Source organism: Orbicella franksi, chromosome 15 (genome assembly GCF_964199315.1).
Source record: "Orbicella franksi chromosome 15, jaOrbFran1.1, whole genome shotgun sequence".
NCBI lineage: Eukaryota > Metazoa > Cnidaria > Anthozoa > Scleractinia > Merulinidae > Orbicella > Orbicella franksi.
This window is the reverse complement of record NC_138159.1, coordinates 10552619-10575924: the sequence shown is the minus strand read 5'-3', so window position 1 is coordinate 10575924 and position 23306 is coordinate 10552619. Positions and strand designations below refer to the sequence as shown.

General features: G+C 39.8%; 2 protein-coding genes across 4 annotated transcripts in view; one reads left to right on the top strand and one right to left on the bottom strand.

Moving 5' to 3' along the window:
* Positions 1-11620: 11620 nt before the first annotated feature.
* Positions 11621-23306, bottom strand: part of LOC145469953 (armadillo repeat-containing protein 8-like) — a 45172-nt gene continuing 33486 nt past the window's right edge. For 2 of the 3 annotated variants that reach the window (XM_081453774.1, XM_081453776.1), the window contains 4 exons: positions 22542-22620; positions 13172-13270; positions 12258-12520; positions 11621-11712 (listed from right to left, as the gene is read on the bottom strand). In XM_081453774.1, coding sequence (XP_081309900.1) covers positions 11682-11712; positions 12258-12520; positions 13172-13270; positions 22542-22620 — 472 coding nt within the window. In that variant the 3' untranslated portion in view covers positions 11621-11681. The remainder of the gene's footprint in view (positions 11713-12257; positions 12521-13171; positions 13271-22541; positions 22621-23306) is intronic. The other variant, XM_081453775.1, reaches the window with a different exon arrangement.
* LOC145469943 (toll-like receptor 6) lies at positions 17695-22467 on the top strand. Its single transcript, XM_081453762.1, has one exon. The coding sequence runs from the start codon at positions 17960-17962 to the stop codon at positions 20969-20971; it is 3012 nt and encodes a 1003-aa protein (XP_081309888.1). The 5' UTR covers positions 17695-17959; the 3' UTR covers positions 20972-22467.

Here is a 23306-nt window from a genome sequence, read left to right as displayed (position 1 = left end):
AAACAATTAAATATTACTTGGCCGCACGTAGTGAGAACTGGAAGAGAACCACAATATTCTTTGAAATTTCACAGCGGGAAAAAAAATTAAACACTTAAGACTTTTATGAATTCCAAGAGTCTCAAGGGTTTTTGCAAAACTAATAGAGGACTTTGCTTTACCTGATTCAACTGGTACTATTCAGTTGATACTATTTTAGCTGATTCAACTGCTCATATTCAAAATCTTCAATAATCACTTACACCAATAATCTTGTCTGGCCAAAATTGTTTACGTTCCAGAGCAGCTCAAAAACTGTTTATCATCTTTTGTGGTTTGCACTTTCTGGCAAACATGTTGAAATTACCTTACAGGAAGGACGTTTTGATACGTAAATTGAACGAACTAAATGACTTATTAAATTACTTTTTAATTATTGCAAAATGGCCTACCTGGACCAATCGTAAACGAAGTCTCGGGCCAAATAGTACTGTTTTTTTTAAAGAAATGATTAATATATGAAATATAGGAGTTAGGGTTAGGTTAAAGAAATGATTAATATCAAATATGAGACTGAAAAGAAACAACACGCAAAAAAATTTCAGGTGCGAGAAAAATTATTCATTACTAGCGGATTATCACTTGTTATAACTTACATAAAAAAATTTTATTATTATTGTTAATTGTAATGTAGTAGGCATGTAATTAGAATGTTATTGGCACGTGTAACAAAAGTGTTGTACTTTGTACCTAATAATGGAAATATAATGTAAAAAAAAAGTTAAAAAAGCGAAAATAATCGTCAAAAGTTGTGGCTGTACATGTAGGCAGCAGTAAGCGCGTAAATTATCAATGGACTACGACGTTTCTCAGCAACGTATCACTTGTACAAGTGCGCCATGATTAAGTTAATTACTTCGTCAGTGTTTTATCAATACTTCCGCGCTGGCACATTCAGAGGGAGGGTGTGGGAATCCAGAACATTGTCCCCCTTCAACAGACCCGAGGTTTTTGCCAATTAACTAATTATTGAAAAAATAGCACAAATTTTAAATCGCCAGAAATCGCCAAACCAAAGGGGAGAATGTTTCAAAGGTGCATGCTGTACAACTGCAATTTCACGGTCATGTACTTGCAATGAGGAAATCAATGAACGGGCGGATGGACCGATAAATGAATTGATTGTTTCAATATTTTTATTAAGGCAATTTTTGATCGCCTATCAATAACTCATGGCTTTCTAGGACGTGTTTCAAAGGAGAAAGAAACCTTCATAGTTTCCACGATTTTTCGCGAAACTGCGAGGCTTAACTGAAGTTAACAACAGAAAACAACTGCGTTCTGGGCAACTGTTCATCAACAGGCTGGGAATAGTTGCCACAAGTTTAGCTCGCACTGCAAAACTGGGGACTACGCTTTCGCAGCTGGTATGAGGCCTTCGTGGTCTGGAACGACCACGAAAATTGAAACACTTAACGGAATATTCCATAGCGCTCCGAGAAAAATTACCTCTGCCAGTGTGCCGACCCCTTCCATGGAGTGGATTGGGATAGACTCTAACTCCTGAAATGAAGAGAAATTGCAGATGCGCTTAGTGACATGAGAAAGATACAATGTTCACCAGGTCGCGACAAATTAGGCATAGCGTTAGAAATTCCAAGAAAAACAGGAACAGGAAGTTTTTCTCGGAAAACATGTGACACCAGTTAACGAGCATTCCTTTATGTAAATCACGTGATATTGAGATGCGTGTGAGAGTTTTACCAATGTCTTACGTTTTAAATGTTCTTCCTGATTGTAAAGACATCAGTGGAATATATTCAGAGCCAAACCTGGTACCGCGTAAAATACTCTGACCAAAGTACTCTGACAGCAAGGATGAAAGAGAAAGAAATGCAAACATTTGTCGAGTCTTATGCCCCGCGGCATGCTGAAAAGCCTTTGTTCTTTTTTTGTTCGTTTTTACCGCAGCATAATCACGACACGTGTAGTAATTACTTTCATTCGTATTACATCAGATACGTGGTGTACATAGCGCCAGAGCAGATGACTCAAATTTGGGAATTTCTTGTAGTAAACTTTCATCCGAGGCCTGGATAAAGAGTCGCTTGTGTTTTCTTTAATGCCTTTGTTTTGTCTGTTTTAATAGGCAACTGGAAGTAAAAACCCACGACTTTCTGAGAAGTCTTAATCGATTTTTTTTATTAAAATACAACGCCGTCATCCAAGACGTTAGTCGAGTCTATATGGTAATGTAATCTTTTTTTAAATAGTGTATTACATCACACACTTTTACATTTCATTCGTATTACATCAGACAAGAAATTACTACTTTTATTTAGCCAGAGTAGCTCAAGAGCAAATTGACTTTTCCTCAACTACGAGCGGTAGAAGCTAAACCTATTCAAATTGCGCCAAACTCAAGTCAGACGCCATGTCTCACTCCGTGGTCGAAGCACACTGGCAAACAACACGACCCACTATCAGAGATAGGAACAAATTTATCTTCAATAACAATCTCCTCAGTGATGTGAAGTTTATTGTTCGAGAAGCGAATGACGGAAACGAAGGTAAGAAAGTGATTCCAGCACACAAGTTCGTGCTGTCGATTAGCAGTCCCGTGTTTTTTGGCATGTTTTACAGTGAATTGGCGGAGACTGGAGACTCCATTGAGATATCTGACGGTGAGTACAAGAGTGTCTTGGAGGTATTTCGTTACATGTACAGCGACGAAGTAAACTTATGCGGAAATACTGTGATAGGAATACTGTATTTGTCCAAGAAATACATGCTGCCTTCACTAACTGAAAAATGTATTCAATATTTGCAAGATAATTTAGATGCATCAAATGTCTTCAGTATTCTTTCATCTGTTAAGATATTCGAAGAAATAAACCTTGAGTATGATTGCTGGAAGGTGATCGATAGACAAACTGAGGAAGCTGTAAAATCAGATGTCTTTGAGGCAATTGACAGGCCGTTACTTGAAGCAGTTGTGGAGAGAGACACTTTAAATATTGAAGAAGTAGAGCTGTTTAAAGCGATTGACTTGTGGGCGACCAAAGCATGTGAAAAGCAAGGTTTGGCCCCAGAAGGTGAGGTGAAAAGAAGAATTCTTGGAGAAAAAATAGTCAAAGCAATGCGCATTCCAACAATGAAACTTGAAGATTTTGCTAGTGTGGTCTCGGCCAGCAAAATTCTAACAACTGAAGAAATGGTGAATATTGTCAAATATCTTAGTTCAGTCTCGAGTTCTCCAACTGGATTTCTAGAAACAGGAAGAACCTATGTTGACGATGATATTCAATGTTGCTGTAGATTTGATTCAATGTCATTGTCATACGGTTACTTTGGCTCTGTGGAAAGCATTTTCGTTTCTGTGGACAGAGAAATAATCCTACACGGATTGCGCTTCTTTGGCAGTGAAAACAACACTTATTATGTAGACACGGAAGCGAAAGATATCAGAACTAAGTCAACAATGGTGTCAAAAAAAGGACACTTTCTGTCAGAACTACTGCAGTGCAAAATAGGAAGTTATTTTGGTTTCAAAGTTTTGTTTGACACGGGAGTCGTTTTAGAGAAAAACGTCACTTATGGCATAGAGGCTCGAATAAGTGGCCCGAACTCGTCACGTGGTGGTGATGGCGTTGGCTCGGTCCTGAGTCCTTGTGGTGTTACATTTACATTCACGGAAAGCGAATCTCTTGGGAGTACAACAAGTGTAGCATATGGACAATTTTCAGAACTTTTGTTTTCCCTTAACTCGTTGTAGCTGATAGAGAATGAACTTAGCTTTCTGCTGTCGTCGGCAAGGCGACTCGTGACATCAGCACGTACAGAACATTCGGTGAAATGGCTGACACATTTTATCGATTGTAACGATATTTTGGTATAGAGATATTTTAATGTGAATTGTGTTAATCCCGCTCCCGCTGATTTGTTAGCCAATAGGCCACGTTCGATATATCTATATTGTAAGATGGCTCCGAAGCTTTCAGAACAAACTTCCATATTTGGTGTTGTTTTCTTTGTAACCATTACCATTTACATGGGAAAACCGGAAATTCCAGTTGGAAAATCAAATCGTTCGCGCCATTCCGTTTGGGAAGCTTCAGAAAATATGGGCTGTGATTTGAGGTGAAGCTATTTTTCTGCTCTTTTAAGTCTCTCTAGCTGATGTGGATATACTTTATAGTGATTCCCTCTCCCGCGACGTGGCATTCAATTGTTTAATGTTTGTGCCTGAAATTTCCAACCGGATGGTTTTTGTAAATGGTAAGCACCCCAAGTCTCTTTTGGGAATTGACAGAGAAAAGAAACAAAAAATTTACAATTTTAACCCGGAAGCCTGAGAGCCACGTTAGAATATTGATATATCGAACGTGGCCTATTTGAGATAAGGCTGTAATGCATGGTATTTGTGCTATATGAAAGTATTTGAAATTAAAAATAAAAAATAAAAGAACGGAAAAGAAAAAATGAACATTATTAAGTAGTACGACCTGAATAGATGCGCACCTAGCCGGTGAAAGAACGTTTGTTCTGATGGAGAGAAATGTGCTTTAAAGATTTTTTTTTTTGAACAACGCCACATTAAAACACACATGGCATTGTCAGTATGTAGGAGTCTGAAATGTAACAAGGACATGCTGGAATGATATGGCATGTAAAGTTCCATAACTATATTTTAAGGGTTTTTTCTGTTACTCTATTCGCAAAGAATTATGACTTTAAATTGACAGAAAACCATTATGACATGCTTGAGCTCTCTATGATTTAGTATAAACATTGGCCCAAAATCTCTTTGTCATTCAAATACGAACAAATTCTTTGTTTCAGAGAACTGTGGTTGTGCATTCCCAACTTTCTCCTGAGAAAATTTTAAGAATAGTCCAGGATGGAATGTAAAGTTATAGCACAAGAGATTAAAACATCCCCCAAAACAGCTCGTTAATATCAGCACTTAACCACCATATTATTGAAACATCTTTCAGTCAGGTACAACGTTGCGTGACAAAGCATATCAATCGCGTGACTGCAGACATTTGGTTTCGCATGTATATGAATAAGTGGCTATTGAGTATCTTCCTCTGCAAACTGCGGTCTCTAGAGTAAAAGAATACATTGATAACGGTAAGGATGTATTAGCTTTCCCCTTGATGGCACAGTTTAATTATTTCATAACGCAGAACTCAGCGAAGATCAAGTCTTAATAGATACATATCCTCATTGAAAGACAATTCAACCGACATATCAGAATTGTCTACACAGTCGATCAAGAGAAGCATTGTAGAAGGCAAAGGACAGGCGTAAAAGAACCTTAGAGCATAAGTATATGTAGCCTACATAATGCCAGGAACCTGCTAAGTGTTAATATGTTCTCCTCACACCGTGCGCCGGGATGTCTGCAATATGTAATATGAAATCAACCAAATAGTCAGTCCCGTGATGTTGCTCAGATAAAAGCTTCTTGCAGTTACTTGTTATGGCTACCTAATAACGCTTGATCGCAACTTCAGTAAAACTCAAATAGCTTGCAGTTCCTTTTGTGACTAATGAGAGCAAAAGTCAAAATCATTTGAGAATACATTTAATTCCGAGATTTCAATTTCCATTTAATGATACGTCCATACTGTTGCCCAGCTGTTGTCCAGCTGTTGTCCAGCTGTTGTCCAGCTGTTGTCCAGCTGTTGTCCAGCTGTTGTCCATACATCGAGACTACTCAAAGAAGTCTGGTAACGATTCCTGACGGGGTCCTGAAATTCACTTCGTTGTTAATAACAGACATGCAATTATCAGTTCAGCACGCTGATTGGCTGAGAGGACGTCCATTGATCCCAAACACTGCCAAAAGTTGGAAGCTGAAATAAAATTGCATGTATATTTAATCAAATGAGTTCTTTCGTGCAATTTGGAATAAAAAAGCACTCGTTAGTTTTTCGAAGGCTACAAATTGCACTCACCCTACTGGCTTGTGCAATTTCTTCTAGTCTTTGTAAAATTTACTTCTTCTTATTTATTCCAAATTGCACTCGAAATCATGTGATTGCCTATACAAAATGTCTGTACAGTGCTTTGTCCATATGACGAATTTCGTAAACAAAATGCTTGGACCTGTCTCCGGATTCATCATTATAAATCCTGAATATTCTGTCCTGCATGTAAACAAACACCTTGGGAAACCGATTTCTCTAAATCTGACGAGCCTGGAACGCTTTCCATTTGCATCATGGAGAAATCGGTGAGAATTTTCGGCCAAATGGAACAGAACAAATTTTCAATGAGAAAAATGAGACGGGATGATTGTATAACATTTGACAGCGTCAGTTCGAGAACCTTCCAGTAGAAAGGACTGTTCCATTTCATTTCCCACCGAAACGAGTGCGTATTTCATCAAGTGTCCTAGGAAAAGTGTGAAAAAGCAAATGGTACCGTACAGTGATTTTCCAATCATTCCGGTAAAAACGAGAAAGTAGATAAGAACACCTCTTAAAGTATTCAAAACTTTTCCGAAAAAGTTTCTTTTGAAAAGCCAGTTCCATTTGGTCTCCCACCAGGAAAACCGGTTTTTCCGTCTTTCTGTACAAATGCTAAGCGACCCTGGAAACAGTTACGTTCCCAACCTCGTTCCTAGGGCTGGGAGCGAGATTGTTTCGATTCCGTCGAAGTCGTTTGGACAAATTACACTGGCGCGCTTGCTTTTCTCGCTGCTACCTTTCATTTTTAAATTTTCGTTATGAAAAAGAGAATTCAGTCGTTGATTTTAAAGCGTCGTTATCACTTGGTTTCAATTTTCAACGGATTCATGGCCAGATCCGTTACCTGCGGAAGCCGACGTAAATGTCGTACCATTGAATCAATTCAGTGGAATTCGACTCTAGGTGATTTGTGGGGTCCGTTCTTATCCGTTAAAGGAAAGAACTTCATATTTTGATCTGGAAACTTTCTAGTGGGTATCATTAAATTCACCTCTATTTTTCGATTTTGCAGGTTTCCAGAACCCAGTATGGACCGTGTGGTCCATGAAGCAATAAATGCTTCATTGAATTACGGAAAAACACTACTGAACAACAACGAACGCTAAAAGGTATATTCCGTGTTTACAGAATGCCTCAACATCTCTCAAAATATCGGCCACTTAAGAGGCCCTGCGCCTAAGAAACGACCGATGATTTCCGGCTAAAAAATATAATCGGCTGATTTTTATCTCCCAAGCAGAGGTTACCGAATACTATTTAAAAATGAATTTCTTTTGTTTCAGTTTCGCTTTAAACCAAAAATATTGAGCCGCAAACTTTTTCCGTCTGATAGCAGCAAAATCAGGCTGAAAATAAGCCCCCGCAAAAAACTGTTCAGAAATTACTATCGCAACACAAAATAATGAGAAAACTACACAGTGTTGAAGAAAAAGGCCTTTTAATGCAATATCATTCGATAAACATCAAAAAACTGCCGAAGCGATTAAAAAATAAAGTTTCAAATAATGCATACTAAATTAGATGGAGCGTTGGAGCTGATTTTAAAATAATTATTTCTCAAAAGTTCAACGCTTTTGAAAGCAATCACAGTGATGAATCAGACATTGGAGGGATATACATCACGTTTCTGGAAAAACATTTTTCGGCCAAAGTATATTGACTTTGTACAAAGCGTTCAAAGTTACCGTGTTTACCGTTATCCTGCTACTTCGGCGAAACACTTCTCTTTTGCCAATACGGCCGTGGATAGCGTGGTAAACGCCACTTTAAACCTTGCTAGGCATTCAAAGACCATCCTAAGTAGAAGGACGTAGAATTAAAAGAGAAAGGAAGATGAAAAATACGCAGAAAAAGAAAATAAAAACTCGAAATTACCATCTGCTAACGAAAGTTGAATCTGGAAAATGTCGTGGCGTGACAGCGGCCATTGACGTCATTTGTATAAATAGCGGCGGAATCCAAACGAATGCACAAATAGGAAAACAATTTTTCCCGGCCAGAAAACGTTTAGTGGAACAATGTTATATTATTTCTCACAAATGATGGTCACTGAAAAAGAAATACTTCCCCAACCGCCACACCGTTTTGGCCGCAGCATGATCTGAGTTATGAGGTCACGACTGGATCCCTAGCCGCTGACCACCCGAAGGACATTGCAGACTCGTTTTCCCACGCTCTTGGGAATATTCCCCAATTTTCAAAACTGCGCGCGTTGCCAAAAAAAAATTTGAAGAACATTATCTGTTCGCTTCTCGGAACTCATAATGTCCGCGGACAAATATCCGAGCATATTTTCCCGCCAAATGGAGGCTATTGTTTATATACTGAGGAATTTCATGAAGTCGATGTAATGTTTTCCAAAATAATCTGAAGATCTGCGAAGAGCTGGCGGACACGCGCGGAAAAAGAATGGCTCTCGGCAACACGGGCGCTCTGCACAGAAATCCTGGCCGTATCAAACAAGCCATGGAGTACTTTGAGAAGGAAATTCAAATTGCTGAAGCAACAGGAGACAAGAGTCTAGAATACCATGCGTACACAAACTTGGGGCTTTGTTACCGGGAGGCATACCAGAAGGCTCTCCGTTGCTATGAAAAGTCGCTTGCTGTCGCTATGGCAACGGGCTGTAAAGAAGACTAAGGAGGGGCCTACTCTAATTTGAGTAACATATACCGTTACCTTGGATATCCAGTGAACGCTTTGAACTATTCTAAGAAACACCCTGAATTGGCAACATAATTAAGAGACCTTAGAGGTCAGTTTATCGCCAGTGGGCGCCTGGGCAACGCTCACTGTGCGCTGGGAGACTTCAAAAGTGGCCCAACCTTTGCGTTTTCCATGAAAATGCAAATCTTGCCAGAGAAATCGGAGACAAGGCGTTGATTGCTCGTGCAGAGCATAGCTTGGGACTTGCTCTGTCGTACCGCGAAGAATACAGGGAGTCGCTCACACACCACGACACGGTACACAGCCTATTCAAGGAAGCTGACATGAGACTTTCCGCTTATCACGCCATGTTAGCCAAAGCGAAGTGTCTACGTATGTTACAGGAGTACTGAGGGGACATAGCGATCTACCAAAAGAGTATTAACGAATATGAAGATGTACGAGCTCATCTGAGCAAGCCAGAAAACCTACAGATTTTAATCGGCGATCTGCACATGATAGTGTAAAAAGCTCTTTCCTATATAAAACACTGTTTCATGCTGGGCATGTCCAGGATGCCATGCTGGCAGACGATCGCGGGCGAGCCATGGCCCTCAAGGATCTTCTTTATCACGAGTTTGATGTGAAAACAGTATACAAAAGAATTACAGCGCCCTCAAAAGATGTAAACAGCGTCTCCAAGTTTCTGGATGAACTGCGGGAGGACCCTGATTTCATCACTGTGATGTACTCATTTTTCAACGGGCAAATGTTCATATCGGTTATTTCACATTAGCGCGTGGACTGTGTACGACCGTGGTCCGAGAGGGAAGGTCAAACGTACAGGGCCTTGATGGAACTTGTGGAAACATCACTGGATGAGATCAGACAAGGAGTCAGAGGGCTTGGAATGGTCGAAGACAGATTGCTCTTAGCCTCTGAGACAGACAGCTGCGAAGACATCTTTGCCATTCAAGAATCACTGTCCTTACCATGGAATCTTTGGGAAAAAGGCACAACTGATCCCAAGACTTCAAGTCCAGTCCACCAGGGAAGAGATGTCTCGCAAAATGGTGTCGAAAGCCTCGTCGAAACCAGTGGATGTTTCCCACCCAGGCTCCAGTCTGCGCAAGCTGTACGACATTTTAATCAAACAAGTCGGGCACCTCACTCAAAGAAACAAGTTGTTTATCATCCCTGAAGCGGTACTGTTATCGCCTTCCTTTTTCCGCCTTACTGGATGGTGAAGGAACATTTCTCTCGAAGAAGTTCAGCATTCAGGCATGCACATCCCTCGAGACGTTAGCTCTTATCTCTAAGCGTCCCAAGAAAGAATTTGAGGGTGGGGCACTCGTAATTGGGAACCCACTGGTTGGGCGTGTCCGTCGAATGGGAAAAGAGGCCAAGCCCAGTGAGCTACCAGGAGTACAAAGGGAAGCAGAGAAAGTGGCGTCATTTCTATACACTACAGCTGTTACCCAGCAAATGGCCACCAAGTCACGTGTTATCAACTGCCTTGTCAAAGCTAGTATAGTTCACATTGCTGCCCATGGGGGCCCGGTGAAAGGAGAGATCGTTCTTGCTCCTGAAACAGACCCCAATCAAGGAAACCAGCTACCTATAGAAAAAGACTACTAGTTGATTATGACATGCGTAGATATGGCCTCGCTGAGCCTGCGAGCACGTCTGGTTGTGCCGAGTTGCTGTCAAACTGCCTAAGGCGATATCCAGGCCGAAGGGCTTGTTGGTATAGCCCACTCATTCCTGGAGGCTGGTGCGAGTGCAGTGGTTGCGACGTTGTAGGATATAGATGGTTTTCACCGTCACGCAACGAAAAAATAAATTGAAAATTATTCAGTGGATAAAGTCAGAAATTTTAATATTATAGGAGACAGGTAAAAAAGACACTCTCACCAAGTTTTGGGTCTCTGCGTTTTCCCGAACTTCAGATATTCGTCCAAACGTTTTGCGTAAATTTACTGAGCCCGTGCTACACCAACATGGCGGCACGAAAACAGTGCAAACATCTGGAACTTACTTTGGCTATCTAGGCCACTGATTATCTGCACTGAATCAACAAACATTAACTAAAGCCCTTTTCCTAACACTTTAACTCCTAAAAAGACTAAAAAATCACTAGCTAAGTGTGTATTTTTCCACAAACGCGATCAGAGCACTATGTCACGCACCGCCATAACTTTGAACTTCAAACTGCGCTGGTTTCCAAACCAAGCGCGCTATTGAGCTGAAAAGCTGTAAACAGATGTAAATTTAGATCCCCTTATGCCTGATGAGAATGAAAGCTTTCGTGGCTTTAAAGTTTTGGATTTTGGAATTTGATGACGTCACGTGAAAACGATCTATTGATGATGAAGCAACTTTATCTTTTATGGGATTGTTCTATAAACACGTGACCACAAACATGTCGGTGTGTCAGGCTCTACAGTACATCGTGATTACCCTGCAGGGAAAAGAACACTTGAAAAGGATCTCCAACTGGGCGCCATTTTATGTTATTGGCGAAGATGTGTAGTTCACTTGTACGGAAATCCAGCAGATGAAAGAGAAGGTATTTAATTTTTCAGCATAGAAACCTCTAAACCGGACTCGTGGAGTGGATCTTTGCCGCACTGCTGTAATAAAAACACTTCAAGACAAACAGTTCTCAAAATGAGATAACGGTTTTCTTGGGCGAGAGATTTGAGTAAAAATATCTGTTGCAGTGGATATTAAACATTGTACTGACCGTTGTGTAATGTTACACAAGAGTTTGTGTGTCACCCCAATGTGCCTTTTTCTCTTTTTTCGTGTGCGAGCTTAGTTCAGTTAGTTTTAGAGTGAAAGCTGCAAACGGGTCGTTGTAACTTCGTTAAAAAAGGAGTTGGTTATTCCAGAGTTCGATTGTAAAATAGCCAACAAAAATACTATAGCTTGCTGTTAAGACCTGGCCGGCCGCCGTGGCCTTTGTATAGTGTTAGCGGTGAGGTCTGATTATATAAATATTTAGTAACAACGAGTGATATAAACACTTTATTGACAAGATGTGACTTTGTACAAGGATTCTTGTTACGAATGTTACGTAAACTGCTGAAGTGCCGTCTTCACCCTGTGGAGACAAAAAAAATTGCTTTTTGAGTAAACCACCAACTTAGTGCTTTTAGAAAACGCCAATGGCCGCGTTTTATATTTTAAGTATAATAATACGATTCCAGGCGTTTTCAAGTAGGTAAAAAAAAATTCAAGGTGTTTTCCAGGAATTGCGGGAGAAAGGCTAACCTTATAATTATATATTTCGAATTCTATGTTTTGCGCTTAAGAGCGTCTATACTTCTCTAATATCAAAGAGGTTTCAGAACAGGTTACAGACACGTTTTCTGCAAAGTTCGAATTTTCTCTCTTTAAGAGTCTATTTCTTGGAAGAAATGGTCGACCATTACTTAGATAGAAAAATTGAAAATGCAAACTCGTATAATCATTCTCGTTGCCATCCTCTTATGCTGATCCCTGGTATTTGCCAATTGCTGTGCTTCAAAGTCATTTTGATCAGGTTCTGTTTCATCTACAATTCGTTAAGTTATCGAATTCTTGCAAAGAGTACTGGAGGACATTACAGACCCTCCTGAGAGGAAGGCAAGGGAAACATCACCCTACCTTTCAAACAGATTGACGTCTGATGTTGTAAGAAGAGATTGTAGAAGTTTCTGCACTCCAAGATCACGAAGCTTTTGTTGTCTGTCCACAGCTCCCTCTTCCGTGCTCCAGACTAGGTTGGACACACAGTAAGTGGCGGCCATTTGTAACTTGACGCTGTCGTTCATCATGTAGTGCATGAGTCGTTTCAACAGGCTTTCATCTCTCATCACGAATTCCTTAGCTGACGAGCCGTTGGCGATATTAGCGATCACGCACAGCGCCTGTAAAGACAACATGTCAAAATGGAGTTTTCAAATAAACTGCTTCATGCTTCATCTCTAAAAAGTAGTTTCTTCGAAACACATGTTAGGATAAAAATCAGAGATAAAAACTAACGACGTTTCGTTCACTGGTTTTTATCACTTAGGCTTTGTAACGCTTAGTGCATATTTAGATATTTTTATCGTTTTTCAAATTCTAACCTCTTATTTTATTCATATATGCAAAAGTTTTAATCACTTTTTAAACTTGAAAATGATCTCAGCGAGATCGAAACGTCGTTTGTTTTATCTCTAGTTTTTACCCTAAAAAGAACTCATAGAGTTATCGATTTTCATTCTCCGATTAAAAACTTTCGCACGCGTGCACCTCAACATCACGTGATACACATACGTCATGTTGCTTAGCAACTACTTTAAACCTGCACTACTGCAGGCTCAGTCATTCTTGAAAGGATTTCGATCAGGAAAGGAGTAGTCTCATCTTTTGTTCAGCCCCTTGTCTTAACCCTTCCCGCTTCCAGTTCACATATTTCTACCACACCACATCTCTCCTACTCAACCGGATTTGAGTACGACAAGATAGACAAGGGTATGTGACAAATTGCGGTTTACATTAAATTCAAGGACAAGTGCTTTATTGCTAGTATTTACCTGTTCTTTAACATCCTCGGTGCGCGTTTCGCTGTCCAGTATCGGCTTGACGCTCTCCATCACACGAGCGCCATGTAGAAGCATGATACGATCAATGTCCTGCCAAAAAGGAAACGTTCACGATTAACTTTTGACATTTGGACATTGCTTTCCACATTTTCTTAATTAATAGGCCATTTCCGAATTGTCTTTTAACACACAACCTTTCATTTTTTAATGAGTTTACTTTGTAAAGTAGTTTATTAAAACTCTCTTGCAGTAAAACAACTTGCATGTTAATTGTCTTACAAATCAATAATATACACTGGGCATCAAGAATTGTTTTGAAACCGAGGTAAAATGGCTCACTGGAAAATAAGTTAGTTTGTGAGGCAGAAAAGCCCAAGTTAATAAACTGTTCGTGCGGTCTGTTGAGTCTTTTGATTGGCTAACAAGTTTTGAAAAGTTGTCAGAAAATTATGACACATTTTGACGGGTGAAAAGCAAAGGAGTAAATTATGACGTAAATAAACTGATAACATATTAACGAGTGAAAAAGAAAAGAGTAAATTGTGACATAATTAAATTAATAACATTAACGAGTAAAAAAGAAGAGTAAATTATGACATAATTAATAATGGTAATGGGACTGAGTGGAGTCCAATTCGGTGTGTAATCATACGGGTGATTAACAAAATCGGACGACCGCGAAGCGGGAGTCCGATTTGTTAATCACGAGTATGATTACAGACTGAATTGGACGACACGATGTCCTGTTACCAATTAATCCAAACTATGACAAAATTCGAGAAACGAACAAACCATCGATTGATCGCTGAACGATTAAACGTCGTTATGAATGCTTTACTTAACAAAGTACACCACAACAGCACGCGCAAAATGACGCGTACTGTCCGATTACAAGCATGGCACGCACACTGTCCAATTAAAGCTCAAATCGGGCTGCTGATAGCCAATCACGTTCGAGAATTTTATTATAGTTTTGATTAAGCGGATAACATATTAACGAGTGAAAAAGAAGAGTAATTATGACATAATTAACCTGATAACGTTTTAACGAGTGAAAAAAGAGCAAATTATGACATAATTGAACTGATAACATTTTTACGGTTGAAAAAGAAAGCAGTGAATTATGACATAATTGAACTGATAACATTTTTACGAGTGGAAACTAAAGAACTAAATTATGACTAATTAAAATGATGACATTTTTTCCCGAGAAAAACCCACATGATTTGAGCAGCATGTGTTGGCATGTGAGGCGCATGGGAAGGTTATGGAAAGGTCACAACAATCGGAAACAACCAACAGTAAGACGGTAAGCCGGCAGCCGGGCATCCGTATGTCAATCACAGATATGACTCATATGAACGATGTTCAGCCCATATTCGGTGCAAAAAAAGTATTGGTGTTCTTATCAGTTTTGTGGACCAGTGTTACTTCAGGTATCAATTAAATATACGACTTTCGTAATTTGCTTTTTTATACTTGTTAACTTCATTGGAAGAAAAACTGTTTCATTTGTTTAATCAGTGTTTTTCGCTTTTTTGCCTGAAAGCAGTAACGAATATTTACATCGTGTTATTTGGTGTTTGGATCCATTTCACGACATTTTACTCCTATTATGAAGAAAAAACATTGTTCGTTTTATCTGTACTGTCTTTTCACGAAAAAGGCTGGTCGCACAAGATTTGTTCCCTACAAACACCAAATACTACAAATACTCTTGCTCTTTCCTGAATTTTCGAAGAACGCATCCAAACTGAGGTTCAACACGTTACGTAAACAGGTAATTTCGTAGCCGATCTGACAGGAGCTCTTCGCTAGTCCTGATTTCTGTCAATCAAATGATTACACGGCATCTTACGAACTGTTTAAATATTCTGCACTGGGTTGTTTCGAAAGCCGGTTAACGCTAACCCAGGATTAAAAGCATAAAATGTTCTTGTATAAAAATGTTTTTATCGCTTATGTTTTGCAGTAGTTTGAGATTATTCAAAGTCAAAACAAAATGCCACACAATATAAACAGAAAACCTCATTGAAAATTCACAAAACCATATCATGCAAAATTCTCCCTAATCCTGGGATAGCTTAAACGGGCTTTGAACAACCCGGCCCAAGCGGAATAAGATCTCGAAATATTACAAAGCTGAAACGATAGAGAAACAAAGTGTTTGGAAGCTGAGAGCAGCAGTATAAGTGATCAGCAATCGAGAAAACTGAATTGGATTCTTGAAAACCGCCATTAATTCGCTAAGACAGAAATTCAAGTTCAGTCCAACTTGTCTAAAAATGTGACCTGATCAATATCCTCTTCATTTGCCATCTCGCTAAAGTTTCATCACTACATTAAGACCTGAGATTTGCTATTTGCACGTAAGGATAATTTCTACAAGAATTACCCAGACCTTGACGAGTTAACAAATCTTCACCATAATGAAAAAAAAATCTTCGAGCCTAGTATCATACCTGTTCACTACTTTTCGAGGAGCAACTTGCCTGCTCCGATCCATCGATTAAATTCTTTAAAACATGGCGCAAAAATTACTACTTTGATATTATCAGTCGACGTTTGTGCATAGCAAGCATTTTAATCCGAGACGTCAATAGATTTGAAGGGTAGTTTTCGATATTTGGTATTGTGTTCATATTTTGAGCAACATGGTGGAACCTTGCCAAGTCCTAAAAGAATTTAGCAAATATTTTTGTTTCGTTCTTGGTTAACAATAACAACATTCGAGCTTCAATTTTGGCGAATATTTAAAACCAGTTCTCCAATTGTTTCACATATTAGGTTTAATTCCTATCACGCAATGAGTCAATTGTCATCAGAGCAAACATTACTTAAAATGAAGCGAGACAACCAGGTCTTAAGTCAAAAGAAACTTTTTTCATGGTTTCATTGTAGAGAAGCACAAACGAAATCAAAAGGAATTAGAAGTGGTCAAACATGAATGAATGAATAGACTGAATGAATGAATAGTACATAGATTGCATTCAGCTAATTCAGTTTCTGTTTCTGTTGAGCCAAACATGTCTATAAGCAAGATCGACCAAGCGCAGAAATAAACTCGGTCCGATATTTAGTTTTAAAAAAAAAACCTAACTCTTGGTATGGCGAGAGAGGGTTTTGCTGTTTTTCCTTTCAACTCTGTTGTAGTTCATAGCTTAAAAAGACAGACAAAACAGTGATCTTTATAGCGAGATACTCACCAATGGCGAAACCAGCCAGCACTACGTTTCAGCGATTTTAAAAATAATGATTTAGGAAAACCGTCATGTCTCTTTAGTAGCTGCTATACCGCATTAAAACTTCCGAAAGTAGCGACCCGCCGAAAGTGACGAGCCCCAAAGGCTGCTAATTCCCAAAGTAAAAGAGGGCCGTTACTTTAGGACGTTTACGGTATTGCACATTTTTGCAGGATACTTTCCAGCAAGTACTTCTTCCCATCCAAAACTACACGTTAAAAAGATGAGATCAAAGTCCACTGTAATAATTATTCACTATTTGTTTCCCTCCTGTGAACTGATCATTACAACAAAATCAAACTCCCATAACTGTACTGGCTGGCTAACTAAATTTTCTCCTGCTCTTTTCATCAAAATAGATCCTTTTATTCATAAGAAATTAAGATTTTTGGTTGTGGCCTTCCAACGAGATAGGATTATCACCGATGATTGATTGGTTAATTATATTGTGTGTCGTAATAATACTGCTCTCTCTTTCATCCTATATCTTATGTCTTTATCACTATTATTATTCATATTTTATAAAAATTTTGTTTGATGTTTTACGTTTTACGATGTGCTACGTAAATGAATGAAAATAAATTGCTATTATTGTTTTGGGTATATAATATGACTGGAGAAAAACCCGAAAGAACTGAAAAGCTTCAGATTATAAACACCAAAATTATTCTTAACAATAGGTGACATCATCTGAAATATTGCTAAAAGACCAGCATGCTCAATTCATCTTGGGGAATCCCCCACTCAGTAAGGCCTCACGACAAAACAAATAATTTTGATGCTTTCGCTTCTCTACCATGAAAAAACTCTGACTTAATAAAACGCCTTAAATTATGACTAAGAAAAAGTTTGAGGCCTAATAGGAAATAGAGAAATACTGTAGTAATCCCACCATCTGCAAAGTGCTGTGGTATTGAAATGGCGTGACTTCAGTAAGCAAATAATTATGGTAATGATCTAATAATAGTTAGTATATTCTCAGCTCCGACTATTGCATTTCTAGCTCTCTGATTGGCTCAAAAACTCCGACTATGAGCCATTAGTCGGAGTTTTACCTTATATGGAAAACAGTGCGCCAAGTTTAAAAATTTTCCGCTCTGTAAAATTGTTGAAATAAAAATCGGCGGCAAAAACCCGATTAAGAATATACTAAAACAATTATTCCATTCGACCTTGTTGGATATGAAGTGATCATAACCAACTCGCGCTACGCGCTCGTTGGTTATTTATCACTTCATATCCAACGCGGTTTCATGGAATAATTGTTAAATATTTGTTTACACTGAAACGTATCTGAGACGAAATGAGACGCACTCAAACGAAACAAATTTGAAAGTGCAAATGAAAGGTTATTATGCCTTGGGACGCATCAAGCATTTCTGTCTGCGTTAAGCTTGATTAGAGTCAAGGTCGTGGGTTTTCTCACACGGAAACCACGCAAAAACCTCAAACTTGAAGCGCAAACAATGTCTGGCGGAAAACACTAAGAAGTGTACGTGGCTTTTAGCATAAGCCGGAAGAATTGGCACGATAATTTATGTTTGTGAAATCACAAACAGCACTAATTCAATCAAATCTACACATCTTGGTCCTTGATCAACGTCACACAGTCCTGCTCGCCACATCTCTTGTGTTCGACATGAAAGGCTCTCTGATTATATTCAGCTGCTTGGTTCTCTTTGCGATCGAGGCTACTGGACAACAACGCAGAAGGTTTCTACACTGCGGTGCATCTTTCTGCCTGTTGAAAAGGTCTATGTCGTCCTTCTTCGAAACAGGCAATGGTACTCTTATCAAAGAGCAAGCGGTAATATGTGTCTTGAAAAGCGACAAGGTTCGCGACCGATGTGTCGTGGACATCAGTCTGATATTGAAAACGATAACAACGCCTCAAGATGTCGTATTGCATTTTGCTGCCGTGTGTTTAACCCCGATGGAAATTGCCTTCTACAACTCTTTAAACGCCACAAAGAAAAACGCCATATTTTACTTGCAAATCAAGGGACACTGCAGCTTTTCAGCCGATGGCATCTCTCCCTGGGGAAAAGCTACAGACTTTCGGGTTTTCTATGTCATGGAAAACTCGACTTTACTAGAAGGAAATAAAACGCTGGCAAACAACTCTCGTCGAGCATTGGAAAACATTGGCACTCTTATGATAGACAAATCTAAACTACGAACTCTTCCAAAAATGTTTAGTAGTACTAAAGTGTGGCCAAGAATGGCCGAGGTAGTATTCTCCAACTTACAACTCACATCGATACCTCCGGAGCTCAATACGACGATGCCGTTCTTGCAGTCGCTTGAGCTTGCTAACAATACACTAACAACACCACCTCCGTTTCCATGGTGTAAAGCTACGCTCAAACTGCCAAGAGGACTGCAAAGAACTCCAACAGGAAATCATCACTACCAATTCGGCACTAACGTGCGTCCAAATATCTACCGACGATTTCTTGATTTATGGTACAACAACATCGAAGATTTATCGACGCACAACTTTAGAGGATTTCTGAACAAGTTGACTCTCGAGGGAAACGGCCTAAAAGTCATTGGAGCATCGTGTTTTCGCAACTTGAAAGGAATACATGTGATCTCCCTCAGCAAAAACAAGTTGAAAAGTTTACCATCAGAGCTGTTCCAAGGACAAGATAGTTTACTAGAATTACGACTTGACCACAATAACATTTCGATAATACCAAACGATCTCTTCAAAACAGTGACCCAAATCAAAAGAATTGACTTGCATAGCAACAAACTGAGCTGTATTCCACAAGAATTGTTCAGCAAGTTAAAAAATATCAAAATTCTACATTTAGAAGACAACCACATCACGCAAGTACACGACAAAGCTTTCTCCATAGATTCAAGTTCATTACAAAACATTTATCTCCAAAAGAACAAAATAAGCCGCATTCCGTTAACATTACTACTGCAACGGCACGCTGTTAAAATTGATTTGTCTTTTAATCAGTTGACGTTTCAAGACTTTAACAGGCTGATACAAGAATTAGACTTGGAAACATTTCTGTATCACCATCGCGATACGGCGAGCTCTTCTCAAATGAGACTGCAAGAAAGTTTAAAGTCTATCAGCTTCGCTCACAACAAGTTCACCACGATCAACATAGAAGCATTCAACAGAACAGAGGAACTAACGTTCGAGTATCTTCTGCGGGTTTACGAGATAGACATGTCGGGGAATCTCCTCCTATGCGACTGCAAGATTCTGCTTCTGAGTCGCTGGCTTCGAGCTTTAGTTCAAAGGGACACGCGCATCCGAAATGAACAGTTTCAAACTTGGAAATGCGCCGCTCCGACTGAACTCAAAGGGAAACCGATCCTATCCGTGGACGAAAATCAATTTAAATGCCAGAGAAATCTAGAAAACTGCCCCCACGGATGCTTGTGTCTCGTGCGTGCTTTAGACGGTACTGTGGTCATCGATTGTAAAGGAAGAAACCTTACCGCAATACCTCCCAAAGTTCCACGCGGTCGCATAGAGCTTAAGTTAGAGGACAACAACATCCGGGAGATTCCACCATATCCTTATATGGAAAATGTGACGGCTCTGTACTTAACGCATAACAAGATACAAGTATTAAACACGTCCACGGTACGAAGGTTTACGCGAATTAAAGTTTTGTTCATCGATTCGAACAAACTCACCTATTTGCCTAAGAATATCGAAAATTTAAACTTTACGAGTCTTGCGTTACACCACAATTTCTTCAAATGCGACTGTACGACATTATGGATAAAGCACTGGCTACAGAGAAAACAAAGTAAAATATTACACATTAAAAATGTTCTTTGCAACTCCGAGGGAAGTACGCAGGGAAAAGCAATTTACACTCTGCCAAATGAAGAATTTGTTTGCAAAAAGAATAAGAAAGACATCCCTACTACACAATCTATAACAAAGGACAAGACTTTCAAAATAATCGCGTTGACTCTTGGAGGCGCGCTGGTTTTGACTTTCATCGCTTTTATCGTGGCTTACAAATACCGCGGAGAAATGAAAGTCCTCATGTACACTCATTTTAACTGGCACCCATTTGACCGTGTAGATGACTCGGATCCAAGAAAAATATACGACGCGTTCGTATCGTACAGCGGGAGTGATCGCCAGTGGGTTGTCAACACCTTGCAAGAGCGACTCGAACATCACGACCCCCCTTACAAATTGTGCATTCACCACCGCGACTTCGTAGTGGGTGCACCAATCCAGGAAAACATTCTGAACAGCGTTGACCAAAGTAAGCGCATGCTCATGGTGCTCTCTCGCAACTTTTTAAAGAGCGAATGGTGCTTGTTGGAGTTTCGCGCGGCACATCGTAAAGTGCTAGAAGATCGCATGAATTATCTGATAATTATTCTGTTTGATGGCATCAACATGGATGAGCTCGATGACGAAATGAAGCTATACATGCGCACTAACACATATCTCAGTGTCAGCAACAAGTGGTTCTGGGAGAAGTTGTATTACGCGATGCCACAGAGTACTGACAGGCAGTTTAGAGCGAGAGATCTCTCAAGCATTTCCTGAAATGCTGGCATGCAATATTCCACTCAGACAGTGTTCAAGAATGAAGCATACCTCAAAGTCACTGATATTCTCGAGTGAACCGCGTAATCTGATAATTTATCAAAAATTAAAAATCATGTTGTTACGAAAGTATGATAACAGCGAACATTGCGAACTTCCAACCGAAGTGAATGTAGAGCCTGGGAAGGAGGCTCAAAATGGCAGTCAGTGGCGGATGATGTAACGCATGGCGTGACAAACGATCCATGCCAGACCACGTAACACAAGTGACTAGAGAGTCAAAGTTCAGAGAGTTTAAGACCGTTACAGTCCGCTCGAGAGATATGCCAAAACAAAACAAACAAAAAAAACGAACAATGATTTAGTGCATAGATGTTTGACATTGGACTGGCGTCAGCAACCTCTCATGACTGAAGTCAAGAGGATAAAGTTGACGGTCATATCAAAACGTAGTTCTTCTGCATGTAGAATGCAGCGGAACATCAGATCACAACATACTACTGATGTAAATAATGCTATAAGAGAAACCCTGCATGCCGACGTTTCCTGTAAGACACGTGCTTACGTAGGCCAATTTTAGGAGATCTATAATATATAGAAGAGTCGTGAACACTGTGACATAATTAACTGTTCCGTTCCCGGACACAGTAAGGAGAATAAATCAAAGTTTAACCCAGACAATGTCTAGCTATACTTCCTAATTCTCACAAATGACACTGAATGACATGCAGGGAAGGGAACTCAGCAAGGAAAAATGTAAAAAAGGAACAAAGCGCACGCTAATGGGTGGAACCCTGTGATCCGACCTGTACCACCTGCAATTTAAGCACCAAATGATAAAAAATTATTCTTCTGTTGTTCGTTTTCGTTAACATTGCGAATTTGCCATTTTGAGGCCGTCACACAACAATACACAAAAGACAAAAGTGATGAAGGTTTCAAGGCGAAACTCAGGACACAGTGGAACCCCACCCTTCGGAAACCCGCTTTTGCTTCTCCCTACGAAAAGCTCATATACTTTCTAATTACATTAGCACATTTTAAAATTATTACATCACATTGCGAGCACCTGTGAATGCAGACAATGAACACTTTTCTGTCGCCCGAATGACACGCTCCCATACAAACTTAACCTCCCAACAGACACTGGTTATCATCACAACGCAGATTTTCAATTGCTAGAAAAATGCGCAAATTGTGCCCGGTTAGAAAATGAAAGCTTAATAAAGGTCAATGTTATTTTATTGAAGCAGAAGTTTCTGACCCAAGTTGCAAACTATTGAATTATTTCTATACGTTACATATCGCGTTTAAAAACAGACAAGAGGACATTAACGCAAGATTACTTCACTTTGAGCTCAAACTTCAGTCAAGGTATTAAACATCGAAGTGGTACGTTTCAGTCAAAACAAGTGTCAGTGGCGTTTATTCTGAGAGCTCGCTTAATAAGGACACCCGGATAATACAGATACTTTCGTATGTCCCTGTGTTATCCGTATTAACTGAGAGTTTCACTGGAATTAATCCCGTTTTGGTTTTTGAAAAATGAACAAACAAAACTGGAAGTTACCTCTCTTCCTGATAGAAGATTCCTCATTAGTCCCAATGTTTTCATTGTAACCTGAGTGTCCGGATCATCGAGAAGGCTGCTAACAAGAACAACACAAATAAGAACAAACAGGCCAGTCTGATTCACACTAGCCGGCGACATGACAACATGACACAAAGGCCAAACAAACACAAAAAAGTCACCAAACATATATGCATTTAGGCAGCCTCCACGCTACGTCAGAGAAATTTAAAAACGCAGTTTTATTTCTACGGTTAGGCCAACCGTCCACACTAATCCGTCACGAAAACGGAGCTTTTCGAAAACGCTATTCAAAACGGAGGAATTTGGAAACGCCGCCTTCGCGTTTTCATGTGCACAGCAAAAATTTTGAAAACGGAGCTTTTCGAAAACGATGACGTCACGATAATCATGTGATTTCCCTGGCCGAGTTTTCCTCAAACACAAATCCAAAATGACCGCTGATTGCTGCGTTTTGAAATTCCTCCGGCGTAGTGTGGACGGAAAACATTTGATGCGTTTTTAGAGTGAGACCTCCGTTTTCAAATCCCTCCAGCGTAGCGTCGGGGTCTTAAGGCTGGTTTCCATATGATCGCAGACGATCACAGACGATCGCGGATCGCAGATCGCAGACCATCGCAAAGAGAGTTGTTTCCATATAATCGCAGACGATCGCATGCGATCGCAGAGCCGACTGTTGCATACATTTCGGACAGCGGAACTGTCAAAATTACACGCGCGTTGTGCTGGCGGGAAAATCGTAGC

Excerpts from the sequence above, each read along its gene's own strand:
- LOC145469943 (XM_081453762.1), top strand. The coding sequence starts at position 17,960 with ATGTTTGTGAAATCACAAACAGCACTAATTCAATCAAATCTACACATC.